This window comes from Pyrus communis, chromosome 5, assembly GCF_041283825.1.
Source record: "Pyrus communis isolate YQ-2024b chromosome 5, ASM4128382v1, whole genome shotgun sequence".
Lineage (NCBI taxonomy): Eukaryota > Viridiplantae > Streptophyta > Magnoliopsida > Rosales > Rosaceae > Pyrus > Pyrus communis.
In genome coordinates this window covers 1589359-1610200 of record NC_142569.1, presented here as the reverse complement: position 1 = coordinate 1610200, position 20842 = coordinate 1589359, and the positions used below count along the sequence as shown (strand labels likewise).

Below are 20842 nucleotides of genomic sequence, written 5' to 3'. Positions count from 1 at the left end.
GTTCTCTCTGTCTCCACCTCTCTTCCGTTTTATTTCGACAGGATTCTATAGCTTCTTGGACTTATCTCCTCCCTATTTTTTTCATCCTGTACCTACACCCTGCTATCACCCTTCGTAAGAACCTATTTTCATCTCTTGAGGGTAATTTGTGATGTGTGGAGATGAGATTGCTCTGCAAGCCTATGGTAGGGTATTCACATAATGATCTTTTTGAGTGTAAACACTTCACCCCAAACACCTTGAGTGAAATTTGAGAATATTCCTTGTGAGTTTAGGGGTTGCTCTTGAGTTGGCTTGTTTAATCATATTGCATCTATACAGTCCTGACTATTTTGGCTTTCTTTTGTTTGTATTATGTTTCAGTGGACATTAAAAAAAAAAAAAAAAAAAAAAAAAAACGTTTTTTTGTTTGCTTTATTCCTTTGACTTCTAGATAATGTTCTTTAGAATTTAGCATGAGTCTGACGTGTTTTTTTTCTTTGCTTTATCCCCTTTGATTTCTAGATAATGAGTCGTTTTCATCTTTTTATTATTTTATTTATTTATTTATTTTTTCTGCTTATCTCTTTGGTCTTTTAAGTTGGGTTGAACTTGGACTTCTATTTTGTTTGGTCTTTTTATGCCCGTGCCTTTCCTTTGTTCATTGTCAGTCGAACATCTCATACTCGTTTGTTACTTATACCGTGGCCTCCATCTTCCTTTGCTGTCGTCCTTATTTTTGTTTTCCATACAATTTTTTCATCATGGTTTCATCACGAAAGTCTGCACGTTCTCCTGCTTTGAAAGGCACAACTCCGAGCATTATTCCTTCCTTCTCTTCTCCCCGCACACGATCTGTGACTCGCAGATTGTTTTCGTCCCCACCTGCTTCTTCAACTTTTTCTGCTGATTGTCCCACTGAGGTTTTCAAGCGTCTTCTTGATCTCAGCAAACAGTTCTCTCAGTTGGAGCAATTCATTAAGATTTCTATCATGGATCTTAGTCATCGACTTTCTCAATTGGAGCAATGTATCCATCGTATCCCCAATCACATGCTTACTCCTCTCATTCATATTTCATCCTCTGATGATGATTCTGACTTCCGTCCTGCTAGTGTTCCACCACCTTCTCATACTCCATGTTCACCAATTCTGGATCGCACACCGCTGCCAACTCTTGCTTCAGACGATGATATAGAGGAAGATCCTGAGGAAGATCTCTACTGGGTTACCGATGACGAATCGTTGCCTAAGCATGATTAATTTGGCTTTTCCTATGACAAAAAGGGGGAGAGCATATAGTTAGGGGGAGAGATTTTAGTTAGTAGTTAAGGGGAGTGATATTTTTTTTTTTGCTAGAATAATGTTTTAGTTAGTGAGGGTTTCTTTTAGTTCATTATTTGGATGATACATCATGTTTGAATGATTATCTTTATTATTTCACAATAAAGCTTCTTTTTATTTTTTTTTCTCTTTTGGACGATGAAAGATAGTTGAATGATTATCCTTATTTCTTAATAAACATGCAACATCTATTTTTTGTATGTCACGGGTGTTTTGTTTAATGTGTGCAGATTACAGACTTCAATGCATAAGTTTTAAATTTTTAAAATATTGTATTTGAGGGTTTTGTCAAGGAAATGCCAAAGGGGGAGATTGTTAGACCAATATTGGCAATTCTTGACAAAATGCATGAGTCTGTAATAGCTTAGACTTGTTATATATTTTCAATTGTAATTGTTTAAGTCTAGGGAGGTCTCTTACTCTTTTGATGAGAAGATGTTACGTGAACAAGATACACATTCAGGTATGTTTGCATGCATGCATCCAATTACATTCATCTATATCTCATGATATTGTATTTAAGATAGGTCTTTTATTAAAACTACTTTCAAGATAAATTGATTGTATTTTCAAAAGACTTATCTGATTGCATCCAACTAAATGGATTGCATGGCTGTCATTGTTTTAAAAAGAAAAAGTTGTTGCCGTGTGTATCTAGGTTTTATGGTTTTAAAAGGATTGTCAATTTAGCTAAAACCTACGATTAGTTATGAAATCTTATCAGTTCAAATTGGTTCCCGTGCATTGAGGATTTATAATGAAGCTTTGAAATTGTTCTTTGAGAGCCGCATATGCATGTTTTCCTTGGAAGATAGATTGGCAGCAGCTTTGTGCTTTTAAAGAAAATAATATTATTTTTCAGTGCATTAATCTCAAATTAATTTTTCAGTGGCTGCCATCTTGTGGTTTCATTAGCATGTGTTTTTAAAGGGAAAATATTATTTTCATGTTGATTTTCATTTGGTTTTTTATTGAATGTCAATTATGAAAATGTGCCTTGTGATTTTCGTAATTGATTGATTTTTCAACCAAACACTTCATCATATAAACATTCTGCATGATCGAGTTAGTATCTTGCAAAGTTCGAGGAAAAGGTGATTGACGATCGTGTTAGTGTCGTGCCACTTCAACTCGAAGACTGAAGAAAGATCGAGTAGCAAAGCGTGAATACAAAGCTGCCAACTGGTATGTGTGTCTGGTTGATGAGTTTTTTGTAAGTCTTTATGTATTCCCTCTTTCTTAGTGCTTCCTGGCTTGGTAGCCCGAGGATTTTCCCAGTGGTGGGTTTTGCCTCGTAAAATCCTACATCATGTGTGTACTCTTTATATTTATGCTGGATATTTTGTGTAGGATTAGAGCTGCATAACTGATAAACATAAATCATAATTTGAACTAGTTTTAAGTTGAAATTTATTTATATTTCTAGTTAAGTTAGTACCCATCCTAGAACTTTCACCTTTGTTCTGCAATAATGCATTTTGTGAAAGGTCTGTTGAATGTTTTAGTTCTTCAGCTCCTCCTTCTCCAGCTCTGCTCTTCCTTGGACACCATAAAATTTGATCAACCCGTCCGAGACGGTGATTTCTTGGTGTCCAAGAATGAGACCTTTGTCCTGGGATTCTTTCGTCCCAAAATATCGACCAACCGCTATGTCGCAATTTGGTACAAGTTTTCGGAAGACATGGTTGTGTGGGTGGCCAACAGAGATAATCCCATCAACAGCAGCTCAGGAGTTCTTTCAAGAGGTTCTGATGGAAACCTAGTGCCGCAAGCCAATACTAGCCAAGGCCTTCTTCCTCTGTGGTCAACAAATGTTTAGATATCATCAGCGAGCAACGATAATATTTTTGCGCAAATTCTTGATTCAGGAAACCTTGTTTTGGCTCAACAAGGCAGCCAGGATGTTTTTTGGCAGAGCACTGATCACCTACAAATATTCTTCTTCAGAATATAAAAATGGGGTTGGACAGAAGAAGTGGCATAAACCGGTTCCTCACGAGTTGGAACTCGGAAAATGATCCTGGGACGGGGAATGTTTCGTTGAGAATTGACCCGAATGGATCGCCTCAGATGATCTTGTACAAGATTGAGGCTAAATTGTGGAGGTCAGGACAGTGGAACGGGATTAAATGGAGCGCGACACCTGCCGCGCAGCCGAATGATGTATTTAAGATCAATTTTGTGAACAACAAAGATGAAATTACTTATCAGTGGACTGTTCTCGACCCTTCAGTTTACTCAGTGTACACAATAGATGGTTCGAGAACATTCAAGCTCCTAGTATGGCAGGGGCAGAAGCACCAGTGGGATTTGCTTTGGTTGGCGCCATTGGATGCCTGCGACAGCTATGGCAAGTGTGGTAAATTCGGCAATTGCAATCCTACTATCAATGGATTCAACTGCACATGCTACCCCGGATATGAACCAATATCACCACAGGATTGGGATTTGAAAGATGGGAGAGGCGGGTGCAAGAGGCAGCAGGGCTCGCGGTCCATGTACAGGAATGGCGAGGGGTTTGTGAAGATGGAAAATGTAAAGGTTCCAGACACGTCCTCCAAAAAATTGGAGAAGAATTTGAGCTTGGAAGCGTGCGAGGAGGAGTGCTTGAAGAACTGCACGTGCCTGGCATATGCGATTGAAGATGTGACGAATGGAGGGACTGGATGCATGACATGGTATAGAGATTTGATGGATACTAAGCAGTTAACAGAAGGCGGGCAAGATTTGTACGTTCGTGCAGATGGAGTAGTTTTAGGTACCTTATTTTCCAAGAAATTGCCTCAACTACATGTTTCAACTTCATACCATTCATGGCAATGGTGCATATATTTTTATTCTTTTTTTCAGCTCAGTATAAAAACAAGTCAGGAGGAGGGTATTTTTCCGGGAAAAGGCGACTGGCTATTATATTGGTAGTGTCAATTTCAGTCCCTTCGTTGCTCATCCTCGCAGTTCTATGTTGGTTCAGGAAAAGGAGCATGAAAGGTATACGAAAAGTTTCCTCTTCTTTTGTCTTAAATTTGTTTTGCAGCTTTATTTCGGCTCAAGTTTCATTTTCTTTCGTCTTGGAAATTTTATACCCTGAAATTTCAATGCAACTGAAACAGGGAGAGGAGGACAGCCCAAATTTCTGAATGATCCCACTGCTTCTGGTGTACGAAGCTACGAAAATTTGCCAATAAAAGATGAGGTTGATGAACACAGAGGAGAAACAGATTTACCTCTTTTCGATTTAACCACCGTGGTTGCAGCCACAGAAAACTACTCTTCTGCTAACATGCTTGGACATGGTGGCTTCAGCATGGTATATAAGGAACTTCCCCTAGAACATTTTGAGTATCTCAGCATTGTGTGGCTTCGGCATCTGTGTTGTCATTAAGATTTTCCAGTCTGCACCATGATTTCAAGGATGTCTAGCTGATGGAAGGGAAATAGCTGTTAAAAGATTATCGAGAAATTCAGGACAAGGCATAGACGAATTCAAGAACGAAGTAATGCTTTTAGCCAAGCTTCAGCGTAGAAATCTTGTGAGGCTTTTGGGTTTCTGCATACATAAAGAAGAGAGGATGCTAATCTATGAATACATGCCAAATCGTAGCTTGGACTTATGCATTTTTGGTATGCCATCTTTACACACTGCTAATAAATACTTTCAGTTTCTGACATTAACCCTGAAATTAAGAAATCATAAACTTGTAGATAATAGAAGCTTTTATGTGTGGTGTTCAGGTAAAAACGGAAATTCGTTGTTAGATTGGAGAAAAAGGTTTCAAATTATCATTGGGATTGCTTGAGGCCTCCTATATCTTCATCAAGATTCAAGACTAAAAATAATCCACAAGGATTTGAAAGCGAGCAATGTTTTATTGGATGGTTCAATGAACCCAAAAATATCAAATTTTGGCATAGCAAGAATGTTTGGGGATGACCAAATTGAAGCAAACACGAACAAAGTTGTTGGCACCTAGTAATTGTCTCCTCTCCCTCAAAAAAAAAAATTAAGTAGAACCGATATTTTTTTTTATTGATATTGTGTGATTGCAGCGGTTACATGTCACCAGAGTATGCTATGGATGAGTTATATTCCACAAAATCCGATGTGTTTAGCTTTGGAGTCTTGGCACTAGGGATCATTAGTGGAAGGAAGAACAGCTTCCAATTCGATAACTCATCTCTTAATTTGGTTGGAATAGTAAGTAAACAAATAATTTTTCAAACGATGAATCTAACTTTCGAGTAGTCCAATGATCTAAATATTGTGCTCAAAATTGTTTCAGATATGGGACTTGTTGACAAAAGGAAAAGTCTTGGACATAATTGATTCATCACTGAACCAATCGTATTCGACTCCTGAAGTTATGAGATACATTCAGATTGGGCTTTTGTGCATGCAAGAATACCCAACAGACCGAGTAACCATGCTAGATGTTGTGTTCATGTTGGGGAATGAAACAACTCTTCCACATCCGAAAAAGGCAGCGTTTAGCTTGAAAAACAGTGGTCCGGATTCTTCAACATCTAAAGGTGCTTCTTCTGTAAATGATGTAACAATAAAAGTTATTGAAGCTCGTTGAGTTCGCACTTTGCCTGCTCTTGTAGAGATTTTGCATTACTTCTCAAGTATTTGCACTCAAATCGAGATTCTTTGTGGAGAGAAAAGGCAATGCCTTTGAAATTGTCGATTCCTCTCTAGGCGAATCATACCCTGTCAACGAAGTTGTGAGATGCATCTAAATTGCCCTCTTATGTGTGCAAGAGTATGTTGGATATTGGACTTTAATCCAACGGCTAATGGGTCACTATAATTAATAAGAATTGTTATGGAATGTAAGTAGGATTAGAGTTTAGTTATAAGCTATAACTTGGGCTCCATGTAAAGATCATATTCTAGTTATTCTTGGAGAATAAGAGCTCCTGATATTATCCTATTTTGATTCAGATTTGGTAGATTATTTCCTCGTACAATAACGAGTCCTACTGACATCATTATGGGCGGATGAATCAGGTTTTTTTTTTTTTTTTTTTTTTTTTTTGTGAACAAACGATATTATCTACACTAATGAGATAGGAGAGTGGGCTAAGCCTCACTAAAAGGAAAGGTAAAATCATTCATTATATATTGTAATTCATTTATCAATTTTCCGACATATATTTTTGCATTCTTCAACAGCGTGAACATCTCTCTCCCTAGCCACTATGGGTCGTACTCGGCCCCATTCGGAGCCAATTTGTCTTATCAATCTACTGAATACAACTGGTGTGGTCAGAATTGATGAAGTGGAGCTTTCTAGCTAGGATCAGTTTGAGGGAATTGTTATGCCTCGTCCATATGTTTGCCTGGAAGTCGCGTGTAAGTTCACGTTGCATCAACGACTGGAAGTCGAGCGTATGCCCTTAAATTAGCGTTACTGAAAGTCAATCAAAGAAAAAGAAAATCCAACCTTTCCGGCTTTTTGTTTCTGCATGTCAAAAGAAGCAGCCATTTTAGCACTTAAACTCCTCCATGAGAAAGCTAACAATGAATTCTACTGAATTCTTTTTTGTCAGTACTGTATTGCTCATCTTCGTGATTCTTCCCTCTTCCATTTCGGTTACCCTAGACGCCATTACCCCAAACCAACCCCTAAGAGAGGACGACGTTCTTCTCTCCCCCACTAAAATCTTTGCACTAGGGTTTTTTAAGCCAGGCAATTCTCGTAACCGTTACATCGGAGTTTGGTACAACAAAATTCCAATCAAAACCATTGTCTGGATTGCAAACAGAGAAAACCCCATAGTTCCTACTGCTGGAACTGGACTTCTAGCCATTCATGGAGATCATGGTAGCCTTGTTATTTATGGGGAGGACCAAAATAACCCTATCTGGTCCGCTAATCTCACCGTCTCTTCTCCAAACAATTCCGTGATAGCCAAGCTTTCGGATAAGGGAAATCTTGTTGTTGAAATTAATGGTGAAAAGGTGTGGCAAGGTTTTGATTATCCCACAGATACGGTGCTTCCTTTTATGAAAATTGGGCTGGACAGGCGGTCCCGGTTGAACCGGTTCCTCACATCTTGGAAGTCCCAAGATGACCCGGGAATGGGCAACTGTTCGTTGCGGATGGAGCCAAGTGGGAGTCCACAGGAGTTCTTATACATGGGTCAGACTCCATTGTATAGGACTGGACCTTTGACCAGTGAAAGATGGTCCGGGGTGCCTGAAACGGCAAAACTATTCTTCACCAACGTTACTTTTGTGAACAATCAAGATGAGGTATCCATCATGGAAGTTCTTTATGAATCAAACTTCGTAAAATTGGTGATCGATGAATCAGGAAACATTGAACGGTCCGCATGGGACGCTGAAGTGCAAAAATGGGTCCGGCATTGGTCGCCGGATTGGCAGTGTGATTTTTACGGGGTGTGTGGTCCGAATAGTATTTGTTACCCATTCTCAAACTTTGCGGATAAATTTGAGTGCAAATGCCTACCTGGATTCGAACCCAAGTTGCAACATGAGTGGTATTTGAGACATTGGTCAGGCGGGTGCGTGAGGCAAAAAGGATCATCCGTTTGCCAAAACGGGGAAGGGTTCGTGAAGTTGGAACGTGTGAAGGTGCCGGACACTTCTACGGCACGTGTGAACATGAATAGGAGTCGGGAAGCATGTACAGAAGAATGCCTGAGAAATTGTTCTTGCACGGCATACGCAAATGCAGATGAAAGGCAGGGAGGGAGTGGCTGTATAACATGGCATGGGGACTTGATGGACACAAGGACTTATTTGGATACGGGTCAAGATTTAAGTGTGCGAGTTGATGCAACTGTTTTGGGTATATTTCCTTATCAATTTATCTTCTTGCTTCTCTTTTCCTTATTGATAAGTGTCCTCGTAACGCTGAGGTTCCGTGAAAGAAAAAAATCTTCTTTCTTTATTTCATTAAAAAATTTGAGGAATTATTATTTAGTTTGGTGGTTGTACGTTTGTTGTCACTCTAAAAAAAATCATTTGGCACTAGTCTCTTGTCAAAAAATCCTTTGTTGAACGTTTGTTGTTCCATAAATTAATACTAAAAATTTAGTTTTTATGTTCATTGGAGCTTTTTACGAGGTTTTTTTTCCCAAATTGTTACAAGGTTTTTTTAAACATGGAATTAAATGCTTGTATATCTGCAGCTCAATACGCAAAGAAGTCAAACAGTTCTTTTGGCAAGAAGAGGAAGCTGGAAGTTTCAGTAGCATGTGGTCTACTGTTCTTCCTCTTGTTTTCCCTTGCATGTTGGTTGGTAAAGAGGAAGAGAAAAGGTAAACAAATTTCCTTTTACTAGGTTGCCCTCTAATCATTCACAATTATGTAACTGGATATTGGTTTTAATTAAGAACACAATATTATCTGTTTATGTACTTTTATCACAGGTAAGAGAAGTCAGGATAAACTTTTCAATGTGACCATGGCATCAACCTCTGAAGATTCTTATGCTAGAACAAATATTGATGAAAGTGGAATAAACTCTGAATTACCATTCTTTGAACTAAGTACCATAGTTAAAGCCACAAATAATTTTGCTTCCAACAACAAGCTTGGAACAGGTGGTTTCGGCTCCGTTTATAAGGTAAGTAGTTGCCCTGAGATAATATCTTAAATCATTAATCAGACTTTGAATAGACATTTTTTAGATTTATTTTTTAGCCATCTGCACTCCAAATCAATTATTTTATTATTTTTTCCTCTACTCACCCTTGTAGTTTAAACAGAAGAACATAATGAATAAATCTTGCAGAGAAAGAAAGAGAATCAAGAAGAGAGAGGGAGCAAGATTTAGAGAGAGAGAGAGAGAGAGAGAGAGAGAGAGAGAGATTTTAGACAGAAAAGGTGAATCTTTGTTAATGGTTTCAGAAAAAATACAACGTAGTGTTCCTTAATGATATATTTCCAAACTATATTGCTTACAAGCTAAGCTAACATTTAGCTCACAGGTTATTGATACTTGCAAACCATAGGATTACAAGACCATTACAGTTAACAAAAATCAAGAGACCCGTCCACTCAAGACTGGAAAGGCTGACTCAAAAATATATTGCATTAAAATTCAAACCCAATCAACAATCGATAAGTGATGGGAACAATCTTGTTTCTACTTTTCACAATTATCCCACACGGTGCTGCAGGTTTGAAAACTATATAAAACACATAGAAAGTTTTAAATCTATATATGATAAACCATACTACTTATATATATATGTGCAAATCTATTCACAAACCTATTGTTAAGCCATACTACTTATATATATATATATATATATATATATATATATATATATATATATGTGGAAATCTATTCACAAACCTATTGTTAAGCCATAATACTTATATATAAGTGATGGTTGCATGGTATTAATCTTCTACACACAAAAAAGCAAATGTTTCCCACCCTAGGAAATTGTTAAGCACCTATCAAACTAATTGATTGGAAACAGTGTGGTGCTTCCCAATCTAAAGAGTCAATAACACTAAAGCAGCAGATTAGTGAATAGATTAGCGAATTGTTAATTATGATTTATTTTGGGTCCAAAGAAATCTTGTTAGGTGATGGTGAATCAATATGAAAGTAAACAATGCTGATTTCAAAATGGATACTGAAGAGCTAGTCAAAGCATTTTTATGTATATGCATTGAGTTTTACTCCTTTGTTAATGTATAAATGCAATTTCGAGGGGAAGATATATACAGAGCTAGGAATATGTTGGTAAGTTTCTTGAAAGATAAGTGCACTATAAGTTGAATTTGGATTATAAATTCAGGGTGTGCTTGATAATGGAAAGGAGATAGCAGTGAAAAGACTAGCCAAGAATTCTGGCCAAGGAATTGGAGAGTTTAAGAATGAAGTTGTGCTGCTTTCAAAGCTCCAACACAGGAACCTTGTGAAGATCATAGGTTGCTGCGTTCAAGATGAAGAGAAGATGCTGATCTATGAATACTTGCCAAACAAAAGTCTTGACTTTTTCATTTTCGGTATGTCTTTCTTTTACTTTTGTTCTTCTTTTTATACAAGCAATATTGTGGAGGGGAAATCGAGCTCAGGACCTCAGGTGCAGGATTGAATGCTCTTAACTCAACTCAGTTACAAGCACCTTTCTTTTCATTTGTGTATCTAAAATTGTCGGTTAGAAACCTTGAACCAAGCAAGAATACAATCTAATTTACTTTGCTTATTTTTTTCCTATACGAAGCAAAAGGGGCGTTCTTGGACTGGACAAGACGCTTTGAGATAATTTGTGGGATTGCTAGAGGGATCTTATATCTTCATCAGGATTCGAGATTAAGAATCATCCATAGAGATCTAAAGGCCAGCAATGTTCTGTTGGATTCTTCTATGAACCCCAAGATTTCAGATTTTGGTATGGCTAGGATATTTGGAGCTGAACAAATTGAAGCAAATACAAACCGTGTGGTTGGGACATAGTAAGTTTCATTCAAAACTGAAAGTACACTTGTTTTTTACAATTTTCATTCCTACGTCACAGAGCCACAAATGTGAGTACAACTTTTGTTGAATAATACATAAAGAAGCTGTGATAATTAATCAATTTTATTTTGTTGCTTCAGCGGTTATATGTCACCAGAGTATGCAATGGAAGGACTTTTTTCAGTGAAGTCTGACGTATATAGCTTCGGCGTTCTACTACTAGAAATTGTTACTGGCAGAAAGAACACCAGCTACTACCACGATAGTCCTTACTCAAATTTAGTTGGACATGTAAGCATAACATTAAGACATTACCAAACTTCTCTCCGTCTGCTTTTTATAACTTGATGATTAATTTGTAAATGGTTTTTAGGTTTGGGACTTGTGGAAGGAAAGTAGAGCCTTGGAAATCATTGATTCATTTCTGGGAGAGTCATACCCTGTCGATGAAGTTCTAAGATGTATTCACATAGCTCTCTTGTGCATGCAAGAGCAAGCAAATGATCGTCCACTGATGTCAGCAGTGGTTTCCATGTTGGGTAATGATGCAGCAATTCCTTCACCAAAGCGACCTGGATTTTTGTTGAAGAGAAGTTATCATACTGGTGGAGACCCATTAGCCAATACTGAAGGAACTTACTCTATAAATGACATAACCCATACAGGAGTAGAAGGTCGCTAAGAAGAGAACCAGACATATACTTGGAAAGACCATCATTGAATTGAGAGTATGGTCACGTGGTAAGTGAGATAAGAATAAAGGATATACTCCAATTTCACTCAATAATTTACCTTTTAACTAGGGATCTAAATTCTATATCTACAACACTCATCATTTGTCTTGTTGTAAATACATCTATAAATTGTGTGCCTTATAACTAGGGATCTAAGTTCTATATTTGCAATACTCATCATCTATCTTGTTGTAAATACAAGATATAAATTATTTACAACACTCATCATCAGTTTGACCAGGCTACATAAAAGTACTTCCCAACCGCCAGTGTCACGCCCTGATTCTGATGTACATCCAGGATCAACACGTAACGTCACCAAGTATCTGTATATCTACCCAGCCTTCGGGATATGGACAAAGCACAACTTCAGATTCGAATTGTGTAATAATTTTTCGTTTACTATATGCTACATCTAACCTCTTTGTTAGACTGCCTACATACCCTTTGATATGATCAAGCCATTCGTAGTTCATCATTTGTTTAACTCTGAACATTTCGTAAAACATTTCCTAGCAGAAAACATAGAGTACCACACTACAACCATAAGCCAAACAAGAGTTGTCATCTTGCCATTCACACACACATATGCTTTCCAACACCATTCCACAATCATGTCAATTAATAACTCATACAATACACCAAAATGTAGGGCTAGAGAGACATAGTTCGACCGAAGCCTACATCTCTGAAGAATATGATTTTGGACCACTTAACAAAATCCAACAACATCATATTTCGGACCACTCAATAGAACCAAAATACCAAGCAGGATTCCGGACTACTCAACGGAATCGCGGAGTATAAAGGATTCCAAACCTCTCAACAGAATCTGAGTGGATAGGATTCCGGACCACTTAACTAAATCACGGAGTACAATAGATATCGGACCACTCAACGAAATCCAAGGCATGATGCAATTCCGGATCACTCAACGAAATTGCAGAGCACGAAGGAGACCACTCAACGGAATTCAGATGGAGCAGGGAACTAGACTGAACCGCAGCAGAACCCAGTTCCGGACCACTCAACAAAACCGAGTGGAAGTCTAACATAACAACGGCTCGAAGAAACAAAACATGAATCAAGTGCTCAATTTACAAAGGCTTAACAAAATGAAACAAAGCACAAGTACTAAATTTAGAATGGGTCAACAAAGTGAGAATGAAACAATATTGAAGCAAACAAATCCCCATGACAATGGGTTAACGGTCCACCACTAGCCCTCGCATTTCACAAACAATTCAACATGCATTTCAAATCACATTTCACAAATGTTTCCAATCCACAATCAAATCACATTTCATAACAATAGATCGATGGCCAAATATAAAAATACATTTTAATAGAAATCACATTTATTAAACCAAGTCATATCCACAAATGATATTATATACGAAACCAGGGTAATAATCATGTCACATTTATTAAAGTCACTCACTAAACAATGTAGGCCCACTAGACTTCACTTAGTCTCTAGTAGTACTAATTTTAGTATTTAAAATGATTCGAGACATGTTGACCAAAAGTCAACTCGCAGACTTGCAATCACAATGGGGTCCACAACCCTAAGTAATTCGATCTGGAATATCCACCCACGGATTTCTGATCCGTAATTTCCCAAGAGTCTCATTTATCTTCTAGAACAATATCCTCAAATTTCGAAACCAACAGTCGGATCTCCGCCAATTACTAGAATTAGGTGGAGGTTAACAATTAGTTTTACAAATTAAAAAATTCAATTCATCAAGATTCGTATGTCGGATTTCCGATCCGTCAGTTTCTAATGTCCTCAAATATTACGTGCTATAACGCATTAAAGTTTGGTGAAGATCCAATGGTCAGATCGTCGATGGTTATGTCTTCTACTTTTCTACTTTCCCTTTTCTATGTTTTCCCCCCATGTAGTAGGCTGATTACTTGAAACAATGAGTATAGTACTAGTGACGCAATATGATCTACAAATGGATGGTTTCTTATAGCATGCATATCCATACATAGCAAGCAAAGTTTAACGTCATTGGTTCTTAGCTACTACACCGTCTTTTTAGCTACTTTGTGTGAAAATTATTCATGTCTATCATGGATAATACATTCAACGTCTGCAGCAAAACGCAAACACATTTTCTAGTAACCACCATAACTAAACTATTGGATTGGAGGGGATTAAAAGGGGAGGTGTCACAAGTTTTACATACAGTCGACAAGTGGATGTGACTAGTGTTATTACTAGTAGGTGCTGTCAAAATGAGGGGAAAAGCTATCCCAATTTGGAACCAAGTTAGTCCCCATTTTCTTAAGCTCACTCTAGCTCATCTTCCATGAGAATCAAATCAAGCCTGGTCGCAAGCTCAAAACTAATTAAACAAGTCAAATTTGAGCACAATAGTGTTCAGTTCCGCTAGACTAGTCTGCAGTCCTACGTTTATTTATTTGTTGGGATTTGCTCGTTAATTCTTTTCTATAAAATTGTTTCTTGCAAGAGAAAAGCGTATAATATTGACCAACCAATAGAATTATAGTGGTCTAGCATAAATCTTGTATATTATCACATGGTTTTTCAAACTGAAAAGCGTATAATATTGACCAACCAATAGAATTATAGTGGTCTAGCATAAATCTTGTATATTATCGCATGGTTTTTCAAACTAAATTAGGCTCATTTGGAAGTTCTTTTAAAGTGTTTTTGGTTAAATTGTTTTTGAGTTCTAAAAGTGTTTCAAGTATTTTTTTGCAAGAATCATCACTTATATGCTTCTTGCGGGAAATATTTTAAGTGCTTATCTGAAATTCACTTGCATTTTTATTAAGGATTGGTTTCAAAACATTCTTATTAAAAACGTTTTTAATTATTTTAAAACACTTCTAAACGTACAATAAAAACACTAAAAATTAAAACAAAACTACGTAATAAGATGAGCATTTCGGTTAACACGCACACCAAAAAATTGTATTCAAAGGGTGGCATTGTTCTAGTTCCAACATAATTTACTTATCCACTTTGGTAACGTGAAGAAGAGGTATACCATGAATTTAAACTTTGACAAAAGAAAGCAAAAGAGTTAAATAAATTATTATAACACGAAGGAGGTTGAGAATTGTTTTTATCTACATGAGCTACTGAATATTGAAGTAAAATAGCATGAACTAACTAAAATTGACCGTCACCAAGTTGGTTTGGTGACTTTTTTCTCATTAATTTGGGAAGATGGTACTAAATTCATATCTTCTATCTCGTTGATCAAAAGAGAAAAGCTATAAGGCATTTTTGCAAGTACTTTTAAAACTACTAAAAACGTTTTTTATAAAAACATTTGTGAAACCAATCTTTATAAAAATGCAAATAAATCCTGAAACAGTATTTAAAGTGCCTCCTACAAGAATTACTAGTTATGTGGTGCTTCTGTAGGAAGCACTTCAAGTGTTTTTCGACCCATAATTTTTTCTCTAAAAATATTTTCTGTCATTTTAAAATGCACTTCCAAACAAGCTTATAGTTGATTATAAACATAAATATAAATATATTCTTAAATTAATATATGATCATTATCTTCTATTCATACAAAACAGACATAGAGTAAGGTAGCTAGCCACGATATACTCCAGTGGGACCATTCTTAGTTCCATGGATCAATTTTAGTCGTTACTCTTTTATGTATATTTAGATATACAATCAAGCTATTTAGAAATACAAAATTAATTTACTTAGTGAGGTACTTTTTAATATATGACGGTTTCATCATATTAAAACTCACATATAATGTACCAGATTTCTGCGTCGAAATAGAATCACTCGTACATGTATAATATGTATTAAAACGTATTTTCCAGCCCCCACATAAGGTCTTATCCAAAAGTAATGTTTAAACTAAAGATGAACAATTCCTCCTTTAACAATAAACAGATAAAGTTTTTTTTTTTTTTTTTTTTTTTTATAACGATAAATCGATAACTTGAACAATCTATCCTTATTGCCTATCTATGAAATTCTTGATCAAATTAGGCTTTTATCTTATATGTCTTTTATATAAGTCACACCATCCACCGTTTTTTGTGCGTTAATATTCAAAGGCTGAGTGTCGTCACGATATTTAATTATACATGCACGTCATATTCACATGAAGGGTTTTTTTTTTTTTTTTTTAAAAAAAGAAATGATAGCAATTTTATAACATCCCACATCGTCCAAGGGAATAGATCTTGTAAGCCTTATATGCATATTCTCATCTCTACCTAGTACAAGGCCTTTTGGGAGCTCACTGGCTTCAGGTTCCATTGGAACTCCGAAGTCAAGCGAGTAGCGAGCGAGAGCAATCCCATGATGGGTGACCCACTGGGAAGTTCTCGTGTGAGTTCCCAGAAACAAAACCGTGAGGGCGTGGTCGGGGCCCAAAGCGGACAATATCGTGCTACGGTGGAGTCGAGCCCGGGATGTGGTGGAGCCTGGGTTGGGATATGACAAATTTTCTATTAGTGAACAGTAGCAATTACTAGGGTTATGGTTATCCCATGGATACAATTTCTAGTGACCAAAATATGGTCCGGAGGTAATTTGCACAAATGAGCAATATGGTCCGGAGGTAATTCGCACAAATGAGCACAAATATGGTCTCTAATTAATATAAAATTTCTTAAATCGACTCGCACATTATGAAGATGAAAATGATATATTCATATAATTATTTTTTACTTCTCACATATATTTGCTAATTTTTCTATCATTAATCTTCTTTAATTCATTCAATTTAAAGCTAAAAATTAAAAAAAAAATGTACGAGAAATAAAAATAAGCTATCTTATTTATATTACTAGGTTGAGGATCATTGTGTCCCAAAATCCTTCCCCAACTTGATTAGAAGACTTGTCAAACTTAATGTGAGATTTGTGCTTTCAAAAAATTTCAGTGTGACTTCAATTTGTGATCGGAAGAAAGGGTTTTTTTAAATGTCATTTCAATTAAATAATAAAATATGACGTACAATTAATGTTCTAAATACATTAAAAAAATCTGTCGTGTCTTTAATTATGATGTGAAAATGGCGTGGATAATTGGTTACGTGATGATAAAGGGAGGAAACACGTGTATTCCAAGGAGGCAAATGTTTATGGCTGGCAATGTTGACTCTACTAGGGGCATTTAAGTAAATTCAAAATCAAAGCAAAGGTCGTGATTGATTCCATGCTTCAACTGTAGGGTAACTGTTGAGGATTTTCCGTGACAGTGATTAAAAGCAGACAACCGTTAGAAACGAAAGGAAAAATCAAAGTTACGAAAACACCCCTGTGTAGTATTGGCCAAAGACGGGACCTTTTTGTGTCCTTAAGTTGAAAAGACGAGTGAATGATGACTTTCTTTCTCCAATAAATAGAGATGCTAACTGGATAGATCATTTCAGTGACCAAGCAATTAACTTGGATAGAGTTTGCACAAAAACACAACGAGAGTAAAATCCTTAATCCAAATATGTCACAAAATACTATAGATGCAACAAATCTGAATCCGCGTTTAGGGGATTTCCAATGAGAAAATACAAGTTTTGAGATGGAAAAATCATATTTACATTTCTCATAGTTGTACATGAAGCTATACTCCAATGGAAATGGTAAAAATTTGTGATCCTATTTAATTTTTTTCTCTTTGATTAGTGGGACTCATGTAAAAAAAATACTAAATTTAGGTTCTTGTTTACATCTTTCCATGAATATGGATAATTTATATTTCGTCATTGGATAATTTTTCAGCAAAGAAAAGATATAAAATGTTAATTTCTAAGTATTTTGAGAGACGCCCTTAAGAGCAAAAACTTACTTACCATTATAATTGTTGAGTAATCTGAAATAATTACCTACTGTTATACGATTTAAATTCCAGTTATGCAAATAATTATCCAACGTTATGCTTTTTAAAATCTAATTAAGTAAAGGTACGCGATTGACTTAAAATATAATAATTATAAACTTATAGCATTCCAAATTTCGAATAATCCGATAGGTGTATTACAATTGTGTGTTTCTTTTTTGGCATGAAAATGCGTACTAATGTGTTGTGAGTGTAGGATTTGGTGGTGAAATTCTCTGTCTCTCCTCTCTCCTCTAGCTCGAAGTCTCGAAGTCTCTCCTCAAAGACACTCCACCAGTAGAGCACCCGAAAACCTCGTAAACCCTTTTTCTTCCATTTCATTTCTTTACCTTACCTAGTGACGCGAGCGAGCGAGCGAGTTGAGAAATGGCGACTCAGTTCCCGGACGATTTCAAGTGCCCGATTTCCCTCGAAATAATGTCCGACCCTGTTATACTCTCCTCGGGTCACACCTTTGATCGGGCCTCCATCCAACGCTGGCTCGACGCCGGCCACCGTACCTGCCCAATCACCAAACTGCCCCTCCCCGAACACCCTTCCCTCATCCCCAACCACGCCCTCCGCAGCCTGATTTCCACTTATACCCTTCTCTCCCCTGCCAAATTACAACACCAGTATCACCACCACCACCACCAATACCATCACCACTGCCAGCAGCGCCACTCCCAGCCCCAAAACCCAATATCGACGCTTACCTCTCCAGCTTCCACCCTCGAGTCCAAGCTCGAATCGCTCGACCAGCTCACTCGCCTCTCCAAGCGCGACGCCGCCTTTCGCGCCAAGCTCACTGAGTCCGGCGCCGTCTCCACCGTCCTCAAGTGCGTCGACTCGGAGGAGCCCCGCCTCCAAGAAAAGGCGCTGACTTTGCTGCTCAATGTCAGCTTGGACGACGATAACAAAGTGGGTCTTGTCGCCGAGGGAGCAATCGCTCGAATCGTGGAGGTGCTCCAAGGTGGGTCCCCCAACAGCCGTGCCGTGGCAGCGACGATGTTGACGAGCTTGGCAGTGGTGGAGGTCAACAAGGCCACAATCGGGGCATACCCGTGTGCAATTCGGGCTCTAGTTTCGCTTCTCGGGGACGGCAAAAGTCGAGAGCAGAAAGAGGCGGCCACGGCGCTTTACACCATCTGTTTGTTCCCGGATAACCGGCGGCGGGCTGTGGAATGTGGGGTGGTGTCGATTTTGATCCGAATTGCTGAATCGGGCCTCGAACGGGCGGTTGAAGTTCTGGGTCTTTTGGCAAAGTGCAAGGAAGGTAGAGAAGAGATGGAGAGGTTTAATGGTTGTGTGGGGATTTTAGTGAGGGTTTTAGAAAATGGGAGCTCCAGGGGAGTTCAGTATGCCCTGCTTACTTTGAATTTGCTTTGTTCTTATAGCGAACAAATGCGTGTGGAAGCGAAAAATGAAGGGGCTTTGGCAATTTGTGTAGGTTTGGTTGAAGATGATAATGAAAGGATTGGAAAAAATGCTTCTAATTTGGTTCAGATTCTCAGTGGGAACCAATCCATGAGGTGAATTGTGAATGGAAGTCCAAGAAATGGTCGATTTTGCGGGTTAGAATGATCAGCGTGAGGGGAGGTGAGTTGTGTTTTTGGTTTATTGTTTCTCCTTCTGTTGGGATAGTATTATGTACAAAAGAAAAAGGCTTTAGATTTTTGTTGGGATATCGTTCTTTGTTTCTTGTACATTCTGAATAAGAAAATGTACACAGATGAGATGGATTTCTGTTATTGAAGTTTGTATTATGAAAGTTTTACATTGGTAATCTGAATTGCAAGTTGCCTCAGCTTATAGAATTTTATTGGCTTCCAAGAAATGGATTCCTCTGTCCTATCTTAGATACTGCCGTGCCAGCTCATAGTTTCCGAATACTGTCTACTTATGTATCTTTTGTGCTATGAACTTATAGCTCGAGATTCAGTTTATAGTATGAAATCATATCCAAATGAATGGATTCAACGGTGATTCTCGGATGTGAACCCTAGTGTTTAAAATAGTAAATCAGTCAATCAACAGTTACGTAAGTGTTCGTATGGGATATGAATGATGAATCTCTACTGTTGGATTTTCCATAAATCAATAAATGATTAGGATTGTAGAAAGTTAAGGAAAGTGCGGTCAGTGACATATTTTTAGTAATGACGAGATCAAGAAGGTTGCAAAGGGAAAGTATTTTACAAGTTTTTTCCATGCTACCTTCTTTGGGTATGTATAGGTGGTAGTTGTGGTGATCAGAAACATTTATGTTTCTCATATGTCTTTATGTAAGAATGCTTTCATATTTCCGATCAAAGGCGCTTCTGATTGTTCTGGTGCCTTTACTCTGGGGAGCATAAATGGCCGAGAAGTTGTTTCTCTTAAGATGCTTCTTACCTAAGCTCAGTTTCGTTTGTGGAGTAACTATTGATATATGATGAAATCCTAGCTTCTTACTAATGCATAAATGAAGAAACTCAAGACTCGGGTCTTTGTATACTTTACATCTCACATGATCCTTAATTTCTTATAGGTGTTTATTGGATTCTCCTTTCCTAGTTATTTTGTTAGACAAACTTTTAATATCATCAGTTTTTTATTTGGGATTCCTATGCTTATATGGGTAGTCTGTGTCCCAAGGCAGCTCAGCTATGTATCATTAACCACTGCTTTCATATTCATTCTGAAGAATACCACCAGTTGACTTTAATTTTGGTATGTAGATGACGTAATTTAAAAGTTACCGCATTTTGAATATTAGGAATTCCGTCTGCTGCAGTTTCTTCTAAAGTCGAGGGTATTTCTTGTTAGAAATTTTGTATTTGGTCCTTTTATTGTAATGTAACTGTAGTTTTCTTAATTATTATCCTTTAGGCCTCGTTTGATAGGGAGGACTAACAGAGTTTTCAGGCATAGGCAATGATCTTTCTGTGTTGGCCTCTCGTGCATGTTTCTGATGGCCTCTACTATGGCAGTTTGCTCAAGTAATTCATATCTTTCATGTGAGTCGCTAGCAAGTTAATAAATGTCATTACTTGAACTGTGTTCAGTATTTTAGGGTATGTTACGAAGGCGCCTTGCATATGTGTCTTCAGCATGAACTCAGGGATGCTGAAATGGATACATTCCACTGTATTTCGTTCTTCTGCAATACAGTCTGTAGATGAGGAGATAAGCTAACTGAGTTTCCGGCGTTGCTTATGATGTTGGTTTATCTGATACAAGGTGGCATCCCTCGGCCCCTGTTTGGTCAGCACCCAGAGCGGCATTCCTTTTAGGGACCTAAACCTGGTAGGCTGTTTAAAGTTTCATTCTTCTAACTTTTTCGTATTCTTTTCCGGATAAATGTTCTTCTTCTTCTTCTTCTGGCATTTGAAGCAACATATATAAAAATAGGAGCTTGTGAAATAATTGAATTCATGGACAGCCGCCTCTATCTCCTTCGCAAAGTTGACCTTGTTTTATATTTGTCCAGGGGCCCTCAATATTTGACGAATGATT

The 20842-nt window shown here is 37.5% G+C and overlaps 2 protein-coding genes and 1 pseudogene across 3 annotated transcripts; all 3 read left to right on the top strand.

Moving 5' to 3' along the window:
• Window positions 1-2793: 2793 nt before the first annotated feature.
• Window positions 2794-5899, top strand: LOC137721829 (G-type lectin S-receptor-like serine/threonine-protein kinase At1g11410; annotated as a pseudogene). Its single transcript, XR_015961988.1, has 7 exons — window positions 2794-4080; window positions 4173-4310; window positions 4433-4629; window positions 4706-4943; window positions 5055-5292; window positions 5370-5517; window positions 5603-5899. The product of XR_015961988.1 is annotated as a G-type lectin S-receptor-like serine/threonine-protein kinase At1g11410 (transcript).
• Window positions 5900-6749: 850 nt separating this feature from the next.
• On the top strand, window positions 6750-11992 carry LOC137726476 (G-type lectin S-receptor-like serine/threonine-protein kinase At1g11410). Its single transcript, XM_088693641.1, has 7 exons — window positions 6750-8137; window positions 8481-8609; window positions 8721-8917; window positions 10107-10317; window positions 10536-10767; window positions 10912-11062; window positions 11145-11992. Exons 1-7 carry the CDS (start codon window positions 6829-6831, stop codon window positions 11451-11453), a joined length of 2538 nt encoding a protein of 845 aa, XP_088549767.1. The 5' UTR covers window positions 6750-6828; the 3' UTR covers window positions 11454-11992.
• Window positions 11993-17488: 5496 nt separating this feature from the next.
• On the top strand, window positions 17489-19181 carry LOC137726447 (U-box domain-containing protein 8). The gene has a single exon (XM_068465381.2). The coding sequence runs from the start codon at window positions 17732-17734 to the stop codon at window positions 18878-18880; it is 1149 nt and encodes a 382-aa protein (XP_068321482.2). The 5' UTR covers window positions 17489-17731; the 3' UTR covers window positions 18881-19181.
• The last annotated feature ends 1661 nt before the right edge of the window (window positions 19182-20842 follow it).

Bases quoted from the DNA above. Each gene is read 5' to 3' on its own strand.
- LOC137726476 (XM_088693641.1), top strand. From the start codon at position 6,829: ATGAGAAAGCTAACAATGAATTCTACTGAATTCTTTTTTGTCAGTACT. The intron at 8,610-8,720 runs GTAAACAAATTT...CTTTTATCACAG, and splicing joins GGTAAAGAGGAAGAGAAAAG to GTAAGAGAAGTCAGGATAAA. The intron at 11,063-11,144 runs GTAAGCATAACA...AATGGTTTTTAG, and splicing joins ACTCAAATTTAGTTGGACAT to GTTTGGGACTTGTGGAAGGA.
- LOC137726447 (XM_068465381.2), top strand. From the start codon at position 17,732: ATGGCGACTCAGTTCCCGGACGATTTCAAGTGCCCGATTTCCCTCGAA.